The 18,352-nt window shown below is 36.7% G+C and overlaps 3 protein-coding genes across 6 annotated transcripts in view; all 3 read left to right on the top strand.

Moving 5' to 3' along the window:
• The window catches only part of LOC126723785 (protein At-4/1-like), a 96,930-nt gene extending 82,144 nt beyond the window's left edge, over positions 1–14,786 (top strand). The window contains exons 10-12 of the mRNA XM_050427582.1: positions 12,991–13,234; positions 13,786–14,342; positions 14,436–14,786. The gene's annotated coding sequence lies outside the window, so the exon portion shown is untranslated. The remainder of the gene's footprint in view (positions 1–12,990; positions 13,235–13,785; positions 14,343–14,435) is intronic.
• LOC126723783 (putative disease resistance RPP13-like protein 1) overlaps positions 1–18,352 on the top strand; it is a 142,498-nt gene that overhangs the window by 37,873 nt on the left and 86,273 nt on the right. Inside the window, exon 2 of one of the 2 annotated variants that reach the window (XM_050427578.1) lies at positions 9,871–9,983. In XM_050427578.1, the coding sequence (XP_050283535.1) occupies positions 9,871–9,983 (113 nt within the window). Of the gene's footprint in view, positions 1–8,925; positions 9,984–18,352 lie in introns of those variants that run through there. The other variant, XM_050427577.1, reaches the window with a different exon arrangement.
• On the top strand, positions 16,771–17,675 carry LOC126723788 (uncharacterized). 3 transcript variants are annotated; one of them, XM_050427587.1, is made up of 4 exons: positions 16,771–16,819; positions 17,148–17,257; positions 17,398–17,550; positions 17,655–17,675. In XM_050427587.1, the coding sequence occupies exons 1-4, from the start codon at positions 16,786–16,788 to the stop codon at positions 17,658–17,660; spliced, it is 303 nt and encodes a 100-aa protein (XP_050283544.1). In that variant the 5' UTR covers positions 16,771–16,785; the 3' UTR covers positions 17,661–17,675. The 3 variants fall into 3 exon arrangements, 2 of the variants coding, with proteins under 2 accessions (XP_050283544.1, XP_050283543.1); XM_050427586.1 differs by lacking the exon at positions 17,655–17,675 and having other exon boundaries at positions 17,398–17,592; XR_007654468.1 differs by lacking the exons at positions 16,771–16,819; positions 17,655–17,675 and adding an exon at positions 16,908–17,053 and having other exon boundaries at positions 17,398–17,560.

Raw genomic sequence — 18,352 nt, 5'->3', positions numbered from 1 at the left:
ATCGAGTTGTGCTGCTATATCAACTTCTCATGCAATTTCTCTCATCATTTTCAGTCCTTCTCCTTATTTTTAGAATTTTCTATCAGAAGTTGGTGTTATCTCTCTATCATCTCAAGTAAGAAACTCATTTTCTTCTTTGAAATACATAGAGAATTTTATTGTGTAGGTAAACGTATTTGTAGATATTATAAAAGTTTATCAATCATAATGTATGTTTTTGTTAGAGAAGAATTTTCATTTAATAGGTTGTATTACTTGTGCTTCGATATTTTCTTGAATGAGTGTTATGTGAGTAGATTAAGGTTATATTAGTTGTTTGGTGTTGTTTGATGCTACAAGAAATGTACAATAAGCTATAGAAATGGTGATGAGTGTTATGTGTGTATATTGGGTTATATTGGGTCTTTGTTGGTGTAAATTTCATTGACAGAAAATGAAAATTTTTAGATTTGCTAAAACTAACAAATAGTTAATTTTTAGATTTGCAAAAGTTGAATGTACATACTCATCATTGGTCAGACATTAGCAACAACATTTTGTATTGCACACAACGTGTAGACATTAACAACGTCTAATGTTTATGGTCAAATTTGAGTGTTAGTATTTCATTTTTAGCATGTAATAGTACACAAATTTATGAATTTCTTTGTCATGTACCATCTTATGCAGCATTACATTATTTACCAACAGTTGATGCACACTGTTAACTTGATCATTTGATGTTGTTGTATTCAGCGTCAATATCTGGTTCTGGCAACCCACAACTCTATAGGCCTCACGATGTGTTCACTGCTATGGGTCGTTGCTGGGTATTGGAAGATGAGTTTAGCTATTCAATCAATCCGAATCTGCGAAATAGTGCTTACGTTGACAATACCATGAGACAGGAGTGGGCTTGGTTATTTCATGAAGAACAAATGTTTTATGATGAGCTAGTTGGTTTTAAGTTGCCAGTGCCTCGGCGACTCGCATCACAGATGCCTAGAGACACGATCGACGAACTTCGTAAAGCATTGAACCACATAAGAGAAGAAAATAATCGAATGAAGATACGTCTTAATCGATATCGGACTCAAGTTGAGATTCAAGAGTCAGTGGAGGGAGGGTGGTACGAGCACGCATAATTCATGGAATCACTTCTTACTGATCCCATTTATCAGTCAGACATGGAGATGTCAGATGAAGAGTAATTGTGTCGTGGTATAATTAGACTTTGTTGTTTAACTATTTTGCTTAACTATGTTTTAAATGTATGTGTGTCATTGTTGTTACATTTTTACTATGTAAACCTTATTATTGATTGTGAGGAGCATGCATGTTATTCGTAATCTAGTTTATTCTCACATAACTCATAAAAGATAAATATTCCCACACATGATGTTTTTCAATAAGCACCTACAACATAACATAGAAAACATAAAATAACTTACACGATGTCACCAATATGCATGCATTGCATATTGAACACTAACGCTACTAACATTATTAACTTAACCCTAGATATAACACACATACCACATAGGCATTCACTTTGACAGGTAGTCCTTGTAGTTGAGGACATTGTTACGTTCCGTCGGAGTGAGTTGCTTGTTCATTGCGGTGGCCAGTTCTTCCGCCAGCTATAACATGTGATACTTGGATCTACGGAGTATCATCAAATTATTCTCTTTTTTTTTTTTTTTTTTTTTTTTTTGTTGTCACTGCACGCTCACATTGGTGCATTTTTCTCGTGACAGTGTGAGCAAGACACGATCAACAAGAGGCGTTCCGAGTCGCACGAGATCATCATGCAGAGCGTTGGACTCGTTCATGCGAAAGTCCGACTCCTGCCGCAGTCCGGTATAGTATTCCCTCTCGTCGGAATCTCTCTCCCTCCTCTAGTTATTTGAAAACGAGGTAGCATCCAATTGCGCATTGACATTGGAAAATGTGACTTTTGATCGATATGTGCAGATGTTTTGCAAGGGTAGATGTAAATGGGACTTCAGTATGTGTAGATGTTTTGCAAGCATAGATGTAAATGGGATTGAGACTTTATATTGGAGTTTTGCAAAGGTAGATGTAAATGGGACTGGGACTTTATATAGGAGTTTTGCAAGGGCAAGTATTCATGTGGATGTGACTATATGTAAGGGTAAGTATTCACATGAATAAAGATGCTATAACTCGACATTGTATTGTTCAGTGAGGTGTCGAGGAGCACAAGCAAAACTGCGAATATGACTTGGATATTCAGTGACACCTATTGGTGCATGTGGTTCGTTGAGGCAACTGTTTGATATGGCTATAACTTGTGCTACAGTAGAGGGCTAGTGATGTGTACTGCAAAGGAGGTTGTGAATTTATTCACGTGAAGATTATTCAGCATTCCTATGCTTCATCTGACATGATTTGACGAGACAGTGCCAAGTTGTGTTAAATGTTTCATAAACTTTTTAGGGATACTCTGCATCCTTGAAAATAGTGCATTGCAAAAGGATGCATATTTGTGTATTGATGTGCGTGTAGGTGATATGACTGGACAGGGTTCACATGAAGACTATTCAGCATTCTTGTGCCTCATCTGACATGACCTAACGAGATAGTGCCGAGTTGTGTTAAATGTATTATAAACTTTTCAGGAATGCTTTGCATCCTTGAAAAAGGTGCATTGCAAAAAGGATGTATATTTGTGTATTGATGTGTGTATAGGTGATATGACTGGATAGGGTCCACGTGAAGACTATTTAGCATTCCTGTGCTTCATCTGACGTGACTTGACGAGACAGTGCTGAGCTGTGTTAAATGTATCATAAACTTTTCAGGGATGCTCTGCATTCTTGAAAACGGTGCATTGCAAAAGGATGCATATTTGTGTATTGATGTGCATGTAGGTGATATGACTGGACAGGGTTCAACAGTGCGAAGCACTGTTGAGCAGCACATGCAGCACTGCAAAGTGTATAAGTAGAAATGGTGGACAGCTCACCCCCAAAATTGATGCATAAACTTGGAAGGAATGCTCTGTATTTTCACGTGAGTGTGGATGGGTACTTGTGGTCAGGGTTCAACAGTGCTGAGCTATCCATCGTAGCTACACTCACTGCTCCCTATGGTGGTATTTGGCAAGTGGGATTGAAGAAAGCTGATAACAACATTTGGTTTTGTAATGGTTGGGAGGATTTCGTTGAATACCATTCTATCTGTTATGGTTATTTTTTAGTCTTCAGATATGAAGGAAATTCAAGCTTCCATGTTCTTATATTTGATAAGACTACCATTGAGATTCAATATCCACCTAGCAAGAATTGTAAATTGGAAGATCATCAGATAGAAATAATAGACTTAGATGAAGATGATACAAACATATCCCTCAGCTGATTTGCCCATAAAACATGAAGTCAGACAAAAGTTTGTTATGAAAAAACTTTCTTGTACATAAAGAGGAAGAGAGAATGAGTGATTAGCCTGGTTTGGATGAGTCTGTATGTAATGTATCTATAAAGTAGTACACTATTAGAACTAAGATACACGGATACGGGTATATGATACAGTGACTCATGGTGTCATATATATGAATTATTCGTATTGTTGAATCATATGTGTGGTTGGTATGTGTGGTTTGGATGAGTCTGTATGTATTGAATCTATTAAATTTTCCTACAAGTAATGTGCAATAAATCTTGTTAAGTAATCCATTAAATTAATGTCAATTGGACTTTTGGTTTGAAACAGGGTTTACTTCTCAACAGCAATGTCCTTAGTGAATGTATTACAAGTGGCATAAACAATAGACACATGCATGGTGAATGACAAATGGCATGAAAATTGTATCAAACTAATCAAATAACATACCGACTGGCAAGGGGACTTGCCTCCACTGGCGGTTGTGGCGGCCTCGTAACAGGGCATATCAATGGGAACCTCGAATACGCCCACAATTGCACCAACATCACTGCTCCTCCAATCTGCATCGCCTTCGTCTTCTATGCCTTGCATAAGTGCCTGTACAACTAGGCTAATGCTCCACTACCCCAACTATACCTCTTCGTGTTGCTAATTGGGTTTAGGAACTGTAGAGGCATTACCAACACTCGATCTGCCGACTTGTCCATAAATAAAATGGTCCCCAATTGTTCGAGTATGCGATAGCATGCATGTTGTTGCACTACCTCATCAGTAGCATCCGTAGCTAGGGGACCTCTAAATTGTGCCTCCTACCAGGTGAATCTTAGCCTCGCCCCAGCAAGGATAGATGTGTTTTCATAGGGATGCGGTATTGGGTCTAGAGGACGATGACCCAGTAACTCAAGACACAACGTAGGCCAATCCATCTTGACACCCCCAGTCACTAGCAACCCATCAACACGAACCCCTAGCATCACCTCAATATCTTGTAAGGTGATGCCCATCTCTTTATGTGGTAGGTGGAATGTGTGCGTCTCTAGATGCCAACGCTCGACCAGTGCTGTGATCAACGCATGATCCACTTCCAAGTTTGGAACCTTGAATAACCCTTCAAAACCCGCCTCAGTTATGTAGCGAGCAATCTGTGGGTCAAGCCCATGCTGGGGTAACTTGCACGTTCGACGTCTGCACTTTAGCACGCGTGGCACTACCTGCACACAAAAGAGCATTGTCTTAGGATAGTGCACACGAAATAACTATAAGAATGCTACATAATGATAATATGCAAGAAACAGTAGGCAAACTAATTAGTTACGAACATTTTGCAATATATTAGTTACAATGTTAACTGGTTATTCACTCTAGCTCAATAGCAGATAGGATCAATGACATTATTTAAAATTAGCACTAAGGTGATGGGCATTATGTTTTGAAATGAATGAACAAAGTGCCTCACTATGTCAAATGGAGTAGGGAATTAGGAATCAAAGTCGTCAGTTATTTTATGTGTAGCCACACCTAATTGTGTGCGAACGTTTGGAAAAAATAATTGCAGTGGATTCATTTTTTAATTGATTACTATAGCTTCTAAATGAGATCTATTGACTTTGAACATTTTTGCTCCATACAATTTTCTTGATTATTTATGCTTCATACCATTTTCTCTTTGGATTAAATACAATTTTGCCTAAACCAAAAGATTCTACCATATCCAACGTCTATTTACAAATAATCAAAGAACCCTACAGAAATAAAAAGAAATGATTTCGACATGTTCAAAGTTCAATACAACTACGTACCTAACTGGCAGGCGTCTCCCAAAGCGCCGTGGATCGATGACCCAGCTGCTGCGTTAACTGTGTACCAACCGTGGGTCCAGGATCCACATTTCGCAGTTGTTGCATATCTGACATGCATACAATCATGTTAGACAAGTAGGTCTATGTTTAATAGTGAAGAAAAGCTTGGCTTTTGCAAGTAAACACAAGCAAGTAATTGAATGTTCTAGAACAAACTCATAGAAACAAATAGAGAGAGAGAATGAAAGAGAAATAGAGTGAGAGAGAGATTTGACAGAAAATTGAAAACATATAATTGCTTAACTGAATTATACATCATGCATCTATATATACACTGATTTTCTATCCATTTAATCATATCAAGGAAGAGTTAAAGTAAAACACTAAAATATAAACAACCTAACGTTCATGGCTGCAAGGCATAAACAAAAAGGACACATAGTTGCAAATTGTATAAGCAACCTAACCAACCAACCAAGGTGAGAATCAATGTCTAAATCAAACAAAGTAAACCAACAAATGAACACAGCAAAATGCAAACCAAAGAATCAATTAAGCACCACAAAAAACACCATTCTAAAATACTAAAACATAGCTCTAAAATTAAAAGGTACCCAATTACCCTAAACAAGCCCGACCACCCATCAGCAGTAGAATTTCCCTTCTTTAAAAAAAGTGTAAAGTTCTTTCCTTTTGCTTGTTCCCGTACTTGACATCACACTCTAAAAGAAATTTTATTTCATAAAGCAAGAAGTGAAAAGGGTTCATTGTAACTTAGTGGCTAGTGAGGTGTGTTTTCAACAAAAAAAAGGGGGAGACAAACATGGAAGTAGGTAAAGGTGCCATTAGAGACTCTGGTGCAATGGACATCTCACTCACAAGCACAGCTTTGGAGGCAACTAATAATAGTCAAATTAATATTGAGTTTAATTAAATGGATTAAACAACTGTGAGACCTATACCGTCAAATGATGGTGTGTGCATAGTTATGTGTCAAATGAACACTGAATTGGTGACCATAACAGTCCAAGAGCTTTACTTTCTTTTCTTTTGGGTTTTTTTTCTTCGAATTAAGCACATTTATGAAAATCAATAGTTGGCTTTCCTAAGTCAACTAGAAATAGGGTTAAGGTAGTTAAAGGTGAAAGGCAACCTTAAGGTGCCAAGGCCTTATATCGCCTGACGCCCTAAGGTGTGAGGTGACAAGGCCTTTGGTGCAGCCAAGGCCAGCCCATTCTAGAAGACCTGGAATTTACCAAATTGTCTTTATTCTGGGAGAACTTAATTAAAAGCAATCCAACAAGGAAAAACAAAAACAAACAATCAAATAAGTGTCAATTCAAATTTTGATTGACTAAGGAAGGTCCCAAGAAAACTCTTCATCATCTGATATTCACAAATTAAAAAGTCTTTAAAGGAAATTGCAATCAAATAAGAGTAAATTCAACTTTAGACTAAGGAAGGTCCCAATAGAACTCTTCATCATCTGAAGCATCCCAAATTAAAAAACTCTTTCAAGGAAACTGCCAGTACTCCTAGGTTTTTAATTTTTTTTTTATCATTTTTTGTCTTTGTTTCTTTATTGCAATTTTCCATCTGCATCAAAAGCCTAGGTGGCAATTCATATTCCATTCTTTTCCATTAATTAAATTATATATCAATTCCCATTCAAAAGCCTAAACCTTTATACCCACAAAAATTAATTTTGACACAGAGAAATCAATACCTCCACCAATACCCTTGGGAAATAAGTATAGTAGGCCAAACCACCAAAAAAATAAATAAATAAACAAACAAAGCCCTAGGTCCGTCAAAAGCACCCTAGAAGCACCGACACCTGAAAACAATTGGCTTTTCAGAGGATGTACTATTTCCATTCCCAAAGCCACCACAAATCTTAATGCTCCCTAACCTAACCCAACATATTATGAAAGGATTGGGTGACCCTAAAAGGCCACTAAGTTCCCTTTTCAACCCCAAATGTAATAGATGATAATAATAATAATTCGATGTACTTAGTCAACAAACATAACCCACAAAAGGCTGCTAATTTGACACAAGACAGAAGCTTGAACGGGCTTTAATACCAAATTTGATGTAGGATTTTTAGGAATTTCAGCAATAAACTAGATTCTTGATAAGATATTGAATGTGTTGATGGCTGTTTGGTATTAAAACAATAAAAAGAACATCAAATAAAGAAAGATAAAACACTGGGCAATCACACCTAAGCTTTCCTAAGCAGTCACACTTAGGTAGGAGATAGCAATCACGCTTGAAAAAAGTTGGAATGTTATTAAAATCTATCAATATTATCGACTACAATAAAGCCATTTTATAGGCTATTTCTAAATCCTTTCTTAGAAAGACTAGGAATTCTAATAACAAAAAAAAAAAAGTAATTTAAGAACTTCTAAGACAATTCTAGTCTCTTAAGACAATCAATTATGCATCTGTACACAAAATGTAAGTGACTTTCAATTGATGTGGTAAGTTTATATGTTCCCATATGATATTACAAGGATAATGACATGAAACCAACAAAAACTAAGATGTTGAATAAAAACAATATGGCACAATTAGAGCCCTAAGCAGAGTAAATGGCAGCAAAGGTTTTAGGATGTCCATGATGTGCATTTTATGTTCTGTGTGTAGATATATGCGTGCATATCCACTATACACACATTATATCTATTATAATAATAACTTAACAGAGTGGAAGCTTGTAAAAGCCAGTAAGTTTGAAGCTTGTAAAACCAATAGCTTCTCAATTCAAGATCATTCAGCATTGAATTAAAAAGAAATTTTCCCTAATTCAAAATCATGACATAATTTATGACATAATTTGATGAAATTATAGAGTTTGATTTGATACACTTTCAAACTATATGAATTACAAAGCAATTTCCCCTAACAATGAACATTGTTGTCATGCTAACTATATTTTATATGAATTTCTGCCCTAGATGTGCATCAAAACCCAGTTCAAAACCAAACCCAACAAAGCTAAAACAGCAACAATAATAATGAATAAAGATAGAGAAAAATCTAACAGAGAAAAACTTAAGAAGCCACACTCAAATCAGATTACATGCAAAGGGAAAAAAAAGAAAATTTGAACTCAGCATTTAGAAATTACCTTGATACGTTTCTAATCCTTTAACTCTGAAGACAGATTGGGTTGAGCTTCGGCTATGGTGAGATTGAAAAAGTGTGGGTTTAGGTGTGGGTTTGGATTGAGCTTCGGAAAAGGTCGACTAAACGGTTTGGTTTGGGTACGGGTAGAAATAGGAGAACTTGAAGATGCATTGAACTTGGGAAGGGTCTACTGAACGGACTGAGGGTGGCTACTGATTGGACTGAGGAAGGGAGAGAAACTGTTGAGGAAGGAAGACAAACAGTTTTAGAGACGTTACATTCAAAACTCCTTCTTATTCTGCATATAACTCGGTTTCCCCATTACCGAGTTACAAACAGTAACACAAAAATATTTTATTGCCCAAAAGCCAGGTTGGAGTACCAGCGTGGCAGGAACCTGCCCAAAAACTCGACTTCATAATAGACGAGTTATTTAAGTAACTCGATTATCGTAAAATCAAGTATCAAAACAGAGGCACGTTTCTATATAGTTTCAAAACAGGGACATAATGCCAAATATTTTGCCCAGAAGGGGCAAAAGGCTAGATCCCCTTTAAAGTCTTTTCTCCATTTCATCCCAATTTGGACGGATAGAAAAATGTGGGGCCGGATGATTTCCTTTCACTTTTACGCCATTTCCTTTCTATCAAAGCAACCATACAGAGGAAATACTATCTCTTCCTTTCTCTTTCCTTTTCTTCTCAAAGATTGATCCCAGCCACTTCCTATTGTTCTCAATCACTTCCTATTTTTTCCTTCAATTCTTTCCACTGCAAAAAAATAAAGCTGAGGCGCTAGTTGGAGGGGCATTTCTCTCTTGCCTTCCTCCAGGTTTTGTTTGACGGGATGGTTTCTCACGAGGTACTAGAGTTCTTCAGCCGATGGAATCTTAATAGTGAACCGCTGAGGAAGTTGAAGACAACTCTATCAGTTATCAATGCAGTCCTCAATGAAGCAGAAGAGAAGCAGATAAAAAACCCAGTTGTCAAACAGTGGGTTAACAAGCTAAAAGATGCTGCCTATGATGCTCAGGACTTGCTGGATGAGATTGCTACTGATGCTGCAGTCTACAAGTTAAAAGCTGAAATGAAAATTGGCACAAGTAAGGTACGAAGCTTCAACTTGACTTCTCGTAGTTCTTCTTACAAGGGAATAGAACTTAAGATAGAAGAGACTCTAGGTAGACTAGAATATCTTGCAAAACAAAGAGACCTCCTTGGTCTCGAAGAAGGTGGTGGTTGTGAGAAACCATCACAAAAAAGGCCGACGACTTCGTTGGTAGAAGAATCTGCTGTATACGGTAGAGATGGAGATTTGGAGGCCATAATTGAATTGTTGCTAGCAGATGATGGCAGTGGTTATAACATAAGTGTGATTCCCATAGTGGGTATGGGTGGTGTAGGCAAGACCACACTTGCTCAGCTTGTATACAACAACAAGTTGGTGACGGAGTGTTTTGATGTTAGAGCATGGGTTTGTGTTTCACAAGAATTTGATGTACTTAGGATCACTAAAACTATTCTTGAGGCAGTGACTTCGTCAATAGGTGATACTGACGACCTAGATCTACTCCAAGTTAGGTTGAACAAGAGCCTTGTGGGAAGGAAATTTCTGATTGTGTTAGATGATGTTTGGAATGAGAATTACTTGGATTGGGTGGTCTTACGAACCCCTTTCAAATCTGGGGCTAATGGAAGTAAGGTAATCTTGACAACACGTAATGAAACTGTTGCGTCAATTGCACGCACAATTCCAACTTATCATCTAAAGCCTTTAACGGATGAAGATTGTTGGTTATTATTTGCAAAATATGCATTTCGAAACAAAGAATCTACGGCGCATCCTAACTTGGAACTAATTGGGAAGGATATAGTGAAAAAGTGCAATGGCTTGCCTCTAGCAGCAAAAACTCTTGGTAGTCTCTTACGGTTGAAGTTGGATCCTAAGGAATGGGTTAAGATATTGGAGAGCAATATATGGAATTTCTCAGACTGTGAAAGCAATATTCTTCCAGCTCTCAGGTTGAGTTACCATTTTTTACCTTCACATCTAAAGCCATGCTTTGCATATTGTTCAATATTTCCTAAAAAATTCAAATTTAAAAAGGAGCAATTAGTGCTCTTATGGATGGCAGAAGATTTTTTGCTGCATCCTAAAAGAGAGAATTTGGAAGAAGTAGGTTTTGAGTACTTCAATGATCTAGTATCTAGGTCATTCTTTCGGCGGTCAAGTGGTAGAAGTCAATGCTATGTTATGCATGATCTTTTGAATGATTTAGCTCTCTTTGTCTCTGGAGAATTTTGTTTTAGAATGCAGGCTGACAATTCATATGGCTTGTCAGGAAAGACTCGTTATTTTTCATATTCTAGAATGAATTTTGATGCCTATGAGAAATTTGAAGCCTTCCATGGAGCCAAGGGTTTGCGAAGCTTTCTACCATCAAATGTGTCAGTGCGGGCAGGATGCTTAAGTACTAAAGTTATACTCCACTTATTACCTGAACTGAGAAGCTTAAGGGTACTTTCTCTATCTCACTACTGGAATTTGACAGTATTGCCTGACTCGATTTGTAATTTGAAACAGCTAAGATATTTGGACATTTCTCACACTGCAATCAAAGTATTACCAGATTCCGTGTGTACTCTATACAATTTGCAAACTTTGCTGTTGTCACGTTGTCGTTCTCTCACTGAGTTGCCTGCCAACATGGGATGGCTAATTAACTTGCGTCATCTTGATATTAGTGGAACAAACTTGATAGAAATGCCACTGCTAATGGGTAGATTGAAAAGTCTCCAAACATTAACTTCTTTTATTTTGGGCAAAAAGGGTGGCTCTAGCATCAAAGAGTTGAGGGAGTTTCAGCAACTTAAGGGAAGCCTTTCTGTTTTGAAGCTGGAAAATGTTGTTGATGCTAGAGATGCTTTAGAGGCCAATTTGAGGGACAAGTTGCAACTTAAGGAATTGGTGTTAAAGTGGGGTGGGGATACAAATGACTCCAAAAAAGATAGAGATGTACTCGACCAATTGCAACCTCATGCAAACCTGAGAAAGCTTACCATTGAAAATTATGGTGGCACTATATTTTCAGACTGGTTAGGACACGCATTCTGCAATATGGTATCGGTCCAAATTCTTAATTGTAAGTATTGCCTCTTCTTGCCACCGTTTGGTAAACTTCCCTCTCTGAAGTTCCTCTCTATTGTGGGATTAGATGGAGTAGTGACTATTGGTACAGAGTTTTATGGGACTGTTGGTTCTAAAAGCAAGCCGTTTGCATCGCTACAAACTTTGCGCTTCAAGAACATGTTGCAATTGCAGGAATGGCTTCCTTTCAGAGATGATGATGAAGGTGTAGTAGCTCTGTCAGGTCTTCAACGGCTTTATATACAAAATTGTTGTAACCTGACTAAGGGTCTTCCTGACAGCCTCTCTTCTTTAAAGACACTTGTGATTGAAAAGTGTCAGCAGCTGGTTGCTTCAGTTCCATGTGTTCCAGCCATACATGAATTGAAGTTGCAGTATTGCAATAAGGCATTGTTCAATGAATTACCACCTCAAGTGCTAAAGTTCACAATTAGTGGATATGATGCCTTGGTGTCCTTACCTATGGGTAACAACCACTGTCTTGAAGAGTTAGATGTCTCTGATTGTCCATCTCTCAGGTTGCTTCCCAGTATTGGCAAAGCTGACACACTAAAATCACTTAGTGTCAACAACTGTGGGAAATTAGTGTTTCCGATGCACCAATGCTATCCATCCCTTGAGAGTTTGTGCATAAGAAGCAGTTTCGATTCCCTTGTGTCCTTTCCATTAGAATTATTTCCAAAGCTGAATCATCTTGATATCCACAGATGTCAGAATCTTCATTCTTTTTCATTTTCAAATCAAGGACCGCATCTGTTATGTCTCAGAAGCTTACAAATCAATAACTGTTCCAATTTTGTATCCTTTCCCGAAGAGGGACTGCCTGCCCCCAACCTGGCCTGGTTCCGTGTTGATAACTGTATTAATTTGAAGGCGCTGCCTGGCCAGATGCACACCCTGCTCCCATCTCTTCAGATTTTGAGTATACGTTTTTGTCCAGAACTTGAGTCATTTCCAGATGGGGGGCTGCCATCCGGTTTAAATTCACTTGAAATCTATCATTGTGAAAAACTTATCACCAGCCGCTTGGGTTGGGGCTTACAAAGACTGCCTTCTTTGAGAAGCTTCTGTATCAGGGGTAAATTTGAAATTTCAGAATCCTTTCCAGAGAGGGAGCTGCTGCCCTCGTCTCTTACATCCCTTGAAATTTGGAATAATCCTCTTTTGAAATCTCTGAATGGTGATGAGCTTTATCTTATTGCACTAAAAAAACTGGGGATTGGCTGCTGCCCAAATCTTCATTCCATGCCAGAAGAGGGTCTGCCAACATCTCTATCTTTCCTGAATGTCATGAAATGTCCATTGCTGAAAAATCGGTGCCTAAGGGAGAAAGGGGAAGACTGGTCCAAGATAGCTCACATACCAGTCATAAAAATTGATGAAAAAGTGATGTAAATATATCCAACTTCTTCTTAGGTACTCCGCTATTTGTAAACTTAATTTACTATGATCCGGTGATTCTTCTTTTTTATTGATCTTAACTAATGTTTTTTTGTGATCTTTGACTTTGAATAACCAGGAGAAGCAGCGCTAGTGCTTTGTCTGGTCAGTAGAAAGTCGATGATTTTTTGTCTTTAAGCTTGAAGCTTCTTGTTCCTTTCACTTCAACAGTCCTCCCTCTTCCTCTCCCTCTCTCTCTCTCTCTCTCTCTCTCTCTCTCTCTCTCTCTCTCTCACAACTGAGAGAATAGAAAAATGGAGGGAAGCTGCAATGAGGAAGAAATGGAGTAGGTAGTGCTCCCCAATTTCGATATCATCTACCAGGTAACCATATGGTGTAATATATTGTTGTTAGTATTTGTTAATAATCTTAATTCAGGAATGGGTTAAGATAGTGGAGAGCAATATACGGAATTTCTCAGATTGTGAAAGCAATATTTCCAGCTCTTAGATTGAGTTACCATTATTTACCTTCGCATCTAAAGCCATGCTTTGTATATTGTTCAATATTCCTCAAAAATTTCAAATTTAAAAAGGAGCAATTGGTGCTCTTATGGATGGCAGAAGATTTTTTGCAGCATCCTAAAACAGAGAATTTGGAAGAAGTAGGTGTTGAGTACTTCAACGATCTAGCATCTAGGTCATTCTTTCAGCAGTCAAGTGGTAGGAGTCAATGCTATGTTATGCATGATCTTTTGAATGATTTAGCTCTCTGTCTCTGGAGAATTTTGTTTTAGAATGGAGGCTGACAATTCATATGAATTGTCAGGAACGACTCGTTATTTTTCAAATTCTAGAATGAAGTTTAATGCCTATGAGAAATTTCATATCCACTGTCTTAAAGAGTTAGATGTGTCTGATTGTCACTCTCTCAGATTGCTTCCTAGTATTGGCAAAGCCGATACACTAAAATCACTTAGTGTCAACAACTTTGGGAAATTAGTGTTTCCGATGCACGAATGCTATCCATCCCTTGAGAGTTTGTGCATAAGAAGCAGTTTCGATTCTCGTGTCCTTTCCATTAGAATTATTTCCAAAGCTGAATCATCTTGATATCCAAGGATGTCAGAATCTTCATTCATTTTCATTTTCAAATCAAGGACCGCTCCAGGATCTCTCATCTCTCAGAAGCTTACAAATCAACACCGTTCCAGTTTTGTATCCTTGAACTAGTGGCTGTTGGTTCTGAGTTTTATGGGAACAATTCTCTTGCAGCTCAGCGGTTTCTATCTCTTGAAATATTTAAGTGTAGTTGGATGTCTGCATGGGAGGAATGGTACTCTATCAGAGTTGTAGATGAATTCATAGCTTTCCCTCGTCTGCAAGAGCTTTACTTAGATGTTCTTTTGAAGTAACAAGATCAGCACAGAGCTTTGTTATGTCTGCTAAATTTATCAAATTTCTTAAAGCAGAGTTTCATGCAATTCTGCAGGTATGTCCTCATTGCTTATTGTTTGGTACGCTTGACTGAGTATATTCCACGAACTTACTGATGATTTATTGGTTCTTATTGTGGACCATGCAGGCTTCTAGTTCTCACAAAATTGAGGCTTTTACAACATTCCACCTGATGATTATCCCATAATTACTTTTTTTGGTGACTACTACGAGCATTGTAAGCATTGGAACAATGGAGAAAATCTCTAATATTGATGGTGGAATAGGACTTCTCATCTTGCTTAGTTTAGTTTACTGGATGTTTTGTTTTCTGTCCAATGTAGCAGCAAAATGAACAGTATCTGTGGTAAAATTTTCATCTTGCACTATTGGATTTTTTAAGTTGTATGTTGTAGTTCACCATCCATTTTGTTTGAAAAACGCCAGAGGCTTGTAGTGCTAATTTTAATGGTAATGCTTCTAGTTTGTGTGGCTTTAACTTGCGTTTGTTTTGTTGCATTATCTCTACCTCTAATGTGTAATTGTTAAGAACTTCATTTTTCATGTGGTAGTCTTCAATGGGTTGGATTTGTGACATTGAAGGCAGAGATTGGCTGTGACCACCATGGTGGCAGCCGGGTACATTCTTTCCTGTTATTTTGAGCTAGCATGTCGTGTCTCTAAGACTGTACTATTGTGAGCTATGGAAGTAGTTTTCTAACATAAACACACCTAGTGGGGAGCCTAATTTGAGATTGGAAATAGAGATGGAATAAAAGAAGTTCTTAAATATGAAAATCTCTATATTCAGTGTATTAATTTGCCTCTACCTAGGACATGGGTATTTATATATGTTGGAATATATTTATAAAGATTACAATATTTTAATTAATATGGATTAATTGAAGTGATTTAATAGAAATCTTTTTTCTTTCTTTTATGTTTACCTTTGTTACTAAGCTGCTAAACCGATATGCTTTGACTATTTTTAAACTGATGGTTTCACTTATTTAATGTCCAAGGTAAATTACTAAGCTGCTAAACCGATATGCTTCTTTCTTACAATAGTCAAAGAATCAAAAAGTAATAAACATGAGACTTTATTTCTTAACGAATAGTTTGTGACAACAAGATGTCAAAGGGAAAAATACTCTTCCGCAGCCTACACGTCCTCACCATCTTAAAATTTCCATCTTAAATGATTTGTAAATTGCATAAAAAAAAATATTATATCTTTTATATTGCAAAAAATATATATATATTATATCTTTTTGTAAAACTACAATTTCAATTAATTTTTTTTTAATAGGTGTGAATGTTGAGAAATTCTCCATTGGATTCCATATTTTTCCTTACATTCTTCATGTTTGCAAAATACTAGAAGATTAAATATTAATAGTTGTGTTATCAAACAAATGTTTAAATTTCAAGTTTTTGTGATCTAAAATTAGGCATAAAAAATAATTTTATAGATCAAATATTAAATAACATATAACTAGCGTGAAATTTAATATGCGTGTTAAAAACAAAACATGCAATATTATGGTCAGATTTTCAAAATTATAGTCATATTAATTTTTTCAGTGAGAGTTGTAGCCATTAATTGTAACCAAGTTTTTTTTTTTTTTTTTTTTTTTTTTTTTTTTTTTTTTTGAGGGGGGATAATTGTAACCAAGTTTGTAACCAAATGTTGTCATTTTTATTATAGTTTTTAATTTTTTCATTTTTATTATAGGTTTTAATGCACTAGACTTTTGTATGTCCTTGGTTAAGTGATTGTGGGCTCCCATGGTTGGCAATTGATTTCTTTATTAGATTTGGTAAAATTTAGTTACAGTTTTACAAGTGTGATATATTAAAATTTTCAATCAGATTCAAATATATAATTAGACTGAAATTAATTATTTTGAAATTTATGTTTATTGGTCAATATGACAATATATTGCAATTTATTAGTCTTTATATTGTGGGATTTTGTTCTAACCTTATATATATATATATATATATATATATATATATAGATGCATTTTGAGTATGAAGGATAAATTATGGGCCAATGGTTTTAAAATATACAGATCCCACATCATTTTTATACATTCCACTTCGAAAAGAGACCTAAAATTTCCTCATGATCCTATTGGGCCAATATGGTTTCATCTCAAAGGCCTGCCCCTATCTCATATATTCATAGCACTTTTATCACTTTGGTGAAAGCATATAGGCTAGGACTTTGAATCTTTATTCATTGCTTAATGAAATTCTTTATTGATTGAAACGAAAGGAATTATCTTCTTCAAACTTTTTATATAAAAATATTTGTATTAAAAAAGTTCTGATGGTGGTGAGTGGAAAGACACGTGGATGTGAAGTTTTGACTATCGTGGTCTAGGTGTTCTTAAATAATGCAAAGTTCATAATGGCAGTGATATGGACTAGTGTTCATTGTTCACTATAAAGCACTTTCCAAGAAAGCACTTAAAAGTTGAGAAAGCACAAAAATGGCACCAAGTCTTTGGCCTTTGTTGAATCAAGGTCATTTAAATAATGCAAAGCTCATAATATTATTAGAATTTGTGAGCTAGTCATCATTATGAAACATCTTCTAAGAAGGTGCAAGATAGGGATTAGGAAAGCGCCATTTACACCAAACATTTTGGCCGAGTCTTTTTGAGTTTATAGGTTTTGTTAAATAATGCAAAGCTCATAATACCATTAGTATGGGCTAGACATCAATTATAGCATGTTCCAAGAAATTAGTAACAAATGGTATGCTATTTGAAAATTAAGGACAAATTAAGCTCTATATAGCTTTTTTTTTGACTCAATATGTGGTTTCAGTTGATGAATTTGTTTGTTGCAGAGAAAGAAGCCAGGGCTATGCCTCTTGAAAACTCTCAAACACAAAGTGCAGCAGTGTATGGTGCTGATCAATCCAATTATGGCTATGATACCTCTCAAACATATTATCAGGTGTTTATTTGTGACTCTCTTTTCTGTATGATGTAGTTGTCTCAGCTGCTGTTTTATTGCAAACATTGTTGCATTTCTCCCAGTTATTCTAATGTGTATATTTTTTTATCCTTTGAATTTTTTTAATGCGTATCGTTTAGGAAACTGCGCCATCACAAATGCAGCCTAGTGTTCCCAGCAGTCCATATGGTGGAAATTATCAACCTCCCTCAAGTTCTCCTTATGTAGCATACGGAACTCCTGCTCCCTATCAGCCCCCAAATATATTCCTTCCATCACAGACATCTTCCCAGGTATTTTTTGTTATACGGTTCATTTAGTACCATTGGTTTTTATTTGGTGTTTAGCATATTAGCAATGCTATAGACCTGCTAAATTATGCTTATTTGGTGTTCAGTATTGATAACTGTATTAATTTGAAGGCGCTGCCTGGCCAGATGCACACCCTGCTGACCTGCTCCCATCTCTTCAGGTTTTGAGTATACGTTTTTGTCCAGAACTTTGAGTCATTTCCAGACGGGGGTTTGCCATCCAGTTTAAATTCACTTGAAACTTATTCTTGTGAAAAACTTATCGCCAGCCGCTTGGGTTGGGGTTTGCAAGCACTGCCTTCTTTGAGAAGATTATGTATCAGGGGTAAATTTGAAATTTCAGAATCCTTTCCAGAGAGGGAGCTGCTGGCTGCCCTCGTCTCTTACGTCCCTTGAAATTTGGAATAATCCTCTTTTGAAATCTCTGAATGGTGATGAGCTTTACCTTCATTGGGGATTGGCTGCTGCCCAAATCTTCATCCCATGCCAGAAAGAGGGTCTGCCAACATCTACCAGGAAGAAATGGAGTTGGTAGTGCTCCCCAGTTTGGAATAATTTTTTTTTGTTTTTTTTCTAAATTATCAAATTCAACTTATGTCTTTTAGTGATCATTGCATAACTGGTAGCAGCAATGCTAGAGCTTTGTCTGTTCATAGAGGTCAATGAGTCATCATTGTATTCTGGAAATGCTTGAGCTTTGCCCTGTCTCATTTTATGCTTACATTTCTTGTCAACCCTTCGCAGTTTTTTAAGTTGTATGTTGGTAGTTCACCATCCATTTTGT

This window comes from Quercus robur, chromosome 4, assembly GCF_932294415.1.
Source record: "Quercus robur chromosome 4, dhQueRobu3.1, whole genome shotgun sequence".
Lineage (NCBI taxonomy): Eukaryota > Viridiplantae > Streptophyta > Magnoliopsida > Fagales > Fagaceae > Quercus > Quercus robur.
Note: the sequence above shows the minus strand (reverse complement) of the source record. Positions and strands in the feature narration are given on the sequence as shown.